The sequence below is a fragment of the Leucopleurus acutus genome (genome assembly GCF_964270905.1).
Source record: "Leucopleurus acutus genome assembly, chromosome: 10".
NCBI classification, from domain to species: Eukaryota; Metazoa; Chordata; class Mammalia; order Artiodactyla; family Delphinidae; genus Leucopleurus; species Leucopleurus acutus.
The window spans coordinates 11,744,301-11,750,300 of NC_139153.1; the positions used below are offsets into that span (position 1 = coordinate 11,744,301).

The following is a 6,000-nucleotide window of genomic DNA, read 5'->3' on the forward strand; positions in this document are numbered from 1 at the left end:
CGCACCGCGCAGCCAAAACAAAACGCAATGAAGAGTCTAACATTAAAATAATAGCTCACTTTGAGTTCAACAGCTTTCCGGATGTTAAAATAATCTAATGCAAAAAAGGGGGGAACGGAGAGGACATGATGTGATTACTTGCCACAATCTAGGAATCCACTACAGCAGTCCACATTTGGATACATACACAAATTCAAAGACGGAAATGACCCCAGCTAATTCCTTTCTGAATATTTTTCAAAATATCGTTTCTGCATTAAACGAGTATACCCACTACAAATAATAACATCAGTTACCATTCATCTAACCCCTTCTATAGGCAGGCATGACGCGAGTCACTTAACATCTGTCAATTCATGTACTCACAGCAACTCTGTAAGAAACCCATTATTATCTCCTCTTAATAGATGGGAAATCAAGGACTGAAAGAGGATACAAGGCTGCTAAGTGGCAGAGCCAGACTGCAAACCCAGGGATGCTTGACTTCAAAGTTCATGCTCATTATATTAAACTACACTGTCTACTGGAAACATAAGCATGAAAATAGAGCTTGTATTTTTAGAAGTTCCTCAAAGATTTACTAAACTTTTTTTAGGTTTCCCAAGAATAACTACTTCTCTGCAACAAACAAGACTGACTGTAGTAATACACCTATATACCCTATAAAATAATTCAGTCTTGTCAAAAAGATAGAATTTAGGAGGAGACACCAATTCTTATCTGAAAGGAATATCAGAAAATGTACAGTTAAATGAGCTCAGCTGCACTCAGGCTGAACTTTTCCACATCACACAAAAGTTCGAATATGGATACTTAGTGCAAAGTCTTTCCTTACTAATTTTAGTGGTACTAGACACACATGCCACTTTTCTATGACTGTTGAAAAAAGTCACCTCAAGCACCCCCCCAATCATATTATACAAAAAGAGCCCAAAAAGTAGGCCATGCGACATTCCTCAAAGGAAGTTTGGAGTTCTGCTGATCTCTATTTCTCCAAGTCTTACTCATTCCTGTTGCTCTATAACTGCAAGGACTGAGAGTCACGAGTTACACAAGTTGTGTTCCCTAACAAGGAAATCGTGTTTGAATAATTCCAGTAACCCAACCAGTTGGACAGCTAGTCGCCTATTTTTTCACCCATCATCTAAACGGTGGAGGAACTGCTGCCATCTCTCTTTGGAGTAGCTGGGCAAGCACAAGCCCCTATCAGCTAAGACTGAGGCACAGCAACTCCTGGGCTGTAAATAAAGATTGACGAGAATCTTTCGCTCTTATTTCTTCCCCAGCCAACCAAACAAGCAATATTGAATCATCCTCCTTCCCCTCAATCACTGCTGAATAAACACCACATTATATATAGGTTCCCAGGGCAATTTCCCTCCCAGACACCCATTCCCTGGGCGCGGAATAAGCTACGTTCCTGCCCAGACCCTTCCCCTCCCTTCATTTAAGAAGCACCATCACACAAGACCACCCCCGCTTTTTCAACGTAGTTAACTTTACGCTGGCTGCAAATCTTACCCCCTAGATGAGGACATTTAGCTCTAGAAATGCAAAGACCCCCTAATTGCTCGGCTTAATAAAAGCTGTGCATTTATAAATCAATTATACTTCAATTAGATATGTAAAGTGCAGAATAAAGTAAAATAAAAGCTGTGCACTACTTTGGACTGGCTGGAAATGTCCCTCCCCAGCTTTACCGGTGAGCGCAGCACAATCAACTTGATCTTGGCCCCTCGGGGAACGGGCGAAAACCAGTAACTGAATTACAGCGGAGAAGCTGCCCACAGAATTCAGGAATGAGTCCCCACCGGTCCCCTGCTTTCCTACATCGGGGCTCTTCGTCCCGAGTGGCTAGTTGAGAGGATCTCAATTTTTATGCTTTCTCACGGGACACACGGAGTCGCCAAATCCCACCCTTCAGGAAAGTGACAAGCTGGAGTTAACCCTTCCGCTGCCCTCACAGTCCAAACCCGAAGGAAACCCCAATTCCCCAAGCGCCTTAAAAATGTGATAAGCCCAATTCCACCCTTTCCAAACCCCGGCCGCGTTAAGAACACGGCGCTTGGAAGAAAACAACTAAATGGAATTAACCCTTCAGCTGCCGATCTCAGCGCTACACTTCAGCCACCAACACACGCGAAGCTCCGAGTCCTGACCCTAGGGGAGGTGACAAGCACGGCTACTCCCTCCCCCAACACACACACACTCCCAAGAGCCCCGCCGCGCAGAGGGGACCCCCAAGCCAGGCCTGCCCGCGGACCCCGCGCCGGACGCGCGGGCTGCGGCGCCCCGGGCGGGTGAGCGGGAGGGCACTCACCGCGATGACATTGACGAAGGTGGTCTTGCCCGAGTACTGCAGCCCTACGAGCGTCAGCTCCATCTCCTCCTTCCAGAAGAGCGAGCGGAACCAGTCCAGCAGGCGGGAGATGAGAGCCAGCATGATGGCGGCCGGTAGGAAGGACGGACGGGCGAGCGGGCAGGCAGCGGTGACGACGACCTCCACACAAGTGGGCCTCGGCCCGAACCCCCCAACGGCTCCTCGGGACCCCGGCTCGACGCTGGCGGGCACGGGCTGGCGGCGGCAGCGGCCGAAGCCAGGAAGCCGAACGGGTCATATGACTCGCCCTACCCCGCACGCTTGTCCCCGCGCTGCCGTCTGCGCCCACGGCAAGAGCGGCGGGCCCCCACCCCCACCCCCCCGGCCAGGCGCGCCCGCCGCCTACAGCGCCACCTGTTGGGGCCTCCGTGCAGCACCGCGTACCTGCGAGCCGCCCTTGGGCTCCTTTCCTACTACCCTCCTTGGCTCATTCATATTGGTTCATTCATCTTTCATCCTCTTTACAATTGTTTATTGACAGTCCGCTCTGTGCAGAAAGACTTCAAAACTCTGGGGATACAGCATGGAAATCCCTGTCGTATATAATAAAAGATGGAAGCCACATGTATTTATCAGTAGAGAAGTGATAACTCCAGTATGTTCCCAAAAGGGAATACTATAGAGCTGTTTAAAAAAGAATGAGAAAGTTCTATATAAACTGATATGGAATGATGTCCAGGAAATATTTTGAAGGAACATAAATGCAAGAGGCCAACTATGTATTAAATGACATCTTCAGTATAAGATGGGAAAACAAGAATATATATGTACATATATACAAATACGTATTGTAGTTGCATAAAGAGGTACTGGGAGACTAGTAAAAATGGTTTTCTATGGGGGTCAGGGAAACTGGATAGTCAGAAACTGGATAGTTCCCAGAAATGGGAACGAGCCTTCTCTGGATATCTTTTTATATCATTTTCACTTTCAACCATGTAAATAAGTCACCTGTTCAAAAGTTTAATTTAACTAAAAAGTACACTAAAATATCTGCAAGGTTTTCAAATTTTAAAAAATACCTTCCCCTGAGGAGCTTACTTTCCAGGGGGGAGATATGTAACATAATAAACAAATAAATATAAGATATAATGCCATGTAGTACTGAGCATTATAAAGAAAACTGAACAAGAAGACACAGGAGTGGTCCCTGTTCTAGGGGTTAGGGTCAGAGTAGACCTCTCAAAGGAGTTGGCCCTGGATGGGAAGACCTGGAGGACATGAGAATGAGAGCCTGGCACACATCTGGTGGAAGCACGTTTCAGACAGAAGGAACAGCAAAGACTCTGAAGGGGAAAGGCACATGGAATGCTCTAGGAATAGAAAGACAGTCATTGTGGTTAGCTCAGAATCCTAATACTAAGAGATATGGACGGAGAAAGATGCAGGGACCAGAGGAAGTAGGGTATGGTCGCCCTAGTTCAGGTCTTGATATGATGGGGAACTCGGACAGTGAACCAGTTTATATTTTTAAAAGTTTTCTCTGGCAGCTCCATGCAGAACTGACTGTAGGAAGGCATTATGGGTTGAAGTGTGTCCCCACGAAAGATACATTGGAGTCCTAACCCCCAGTACCTCAGAGAATGGCCTTCTTTGGAAACAGGGCCATTGCCAATGTAATCAGTTAAGATGGTCTTAGTGGAGTATGGTGGACCCTTAATCCAAAATGACTTCTTCTCCTCAAGAAGACTAGAAGATACACAGACACAGGAGGGGAGAGACCCATGGGACAACAGAACCAGAGACTGAAGTGTTGCAGCTGCAAGCCCGGGAACACCAAGGAATTGCCAGCAAACCGCCAGGAACTGGAAGAGAGGCACCAGGAACTGGAACAGATTCTCTCTCACAGCCTCAGAAGGACCCAACCTTGCTAATACCTTGATCTTGGACTTCTGGCCTCCAGAACTGTGAGGCAATACATTTCTGTGGTTTTGAGCCACCCAGTTTGTGGTCCTTTGGTATGGCAGCCCTAGCAAATTAATACAGAGGGAAAGAGCAGAAGCAGTGAGATGGGTTCAGAAGCTCTTATACTAGTGTAAGGGAGTGATGCTGGTGGCTGGGCCCAAGACTTTGGACACACTTAGGTGTCGGCTGCCACGGACCTTCTGTTCTAGAGAGAAAGACAGTGAACAAGTCAACAAACTAATTTCAAAATGAAAAGTTGAACATTCCTCAACCTTTACAATTATCATAATTTCCTTCACCTCTAAAACCATTTAATAGAAAAGTCACTTCTTACCTCCTGATTCTAGTTTCACAGTAAAAAAACACAAAACCCCTTTTATCAGGTGTTCCCAGTGGTGAGGACTCAGCACTTCCACTGCCCAAGTTCAATCGAGTTCAATCCCTGGTTGGGGAAACTGAGATCCCGCAAGCCACGCAGCAGGGCCAAAAAAAAAAAAAAAAAGAGAAAACTTTATAAATTATTTTTTATCGTAAAAGCACAATATGATGGTTGTAAAACCATCAACTAGTAGAGAGGTATGATAAGGAAAAGGGAATCTGTCTATTGGCATCCTCAATTCCCCATCTCTGAAGTAACCCATTTTAAGAGTTTACTCTTTTTTGATCAAACAAACATTTATACACATATACGGGGTAGAGAATTTTCTCTTATGCACAAAAATGGGAACATGTTGTAGGTATTACTCTAGAGCTTCCTTTGTTCAGTTATAGTTAAATACATTTCATTAAAAAGAAAGGCATAAATATTCAAATAGATATTCAAAACTTATCATTTCCTAATCACTTTAATACAGTTTACTATTAGCTATATTCTTTTCTTTTTAAAATAAATTTATTTATTTATTTATTTTGCTGTGTTGAGTCTTCGTTTCTGTGCGAGGGCTTTCTCCAGTTGTGGCAAGCGGGGCCCACTCTTCATCGCGGTGTGCGGGCCTCTCACTATCGCGGCCTCTCCCGTTGTGGAGCACAGGCTCCAGACGCGCAGGCTCAGTAGTTGTGGCTCATGGGCCTAGCCGCTCTGCGGCATGTGGGACCTTCCCAGACCAGGGCTCGAACCTGTGTTCCCTGCACTGGCAGGCAGATTCCTAACCACTGTGCCACCAGGGAAGCCCTTGGCTATATTCTTGAAGCTATTTACAAGTAGTGTATCCGTAGGATGGAAATACCATATAATGGAGAACATTTCTTCCCAACTCCAAGTTCATCGATTCTCATTGGTAGCTTGAAATTAACCACTCTGGGAGTATTTGCACCATGGAAATTGGCAAACACTACAATTTAGGCTACAATTTACCCTTCCCTGGAGAGCCAGTTGTTAGACATTGACTGGCACACTACTGATAGTACCTAATTCATAGCACTAAAGTGAGAATTAAATAAAATAACAGTAAATTATATTAAGTAAGATAATGAAAGGCAAGATGATACACTTTTTGTGTATAGTGTTCATAGTATAGAATGAACCTTCTGATCACAGCTCCTCTACCTATCAGCTGTGTGAACTGTGCAAGCTGTCTAACCTCTCTGTGCCTCTAATTACTGTAAAGGGAGGTAATATTGCTATCAGCCTCAAAAGGTTATTGTGAAGAGTAAATGAATTCACATGAAACTCTTATTATAGCACCCGGTGCAGCATTCACATTCACTAAATGCTA

At 45.1% G+C, this 6,000-nt stretch overlaps 1 protein-coding gene across 1 annotated transcript in view; it reads right to left on the minus strand.

Moving 5' to 3' along the window:
- The window catches only part of ARL8B (ARF like GTPase 8B), a 66,383-nt gene extending 63,825 nt beyond the window's left edge, over positions 1 to 2,558 (minus strand). The window contains exon 1 of the mRNA XM_082847215.1: positions 2,321 to 2,558. Within this exon, the coding sequence (XP_082703341.1) occupies positions 2,321 to 2,443 (123 nt within the window). The 5' untranslated portion in view covers positions 2,444 to 2,558. The remainder of the gene's footprint in view (positions 1 to 2,320) is intronic.
- Between the last annotated feature and the right edge of the window lie 3,442 nt (positions 2,559 to 6,000).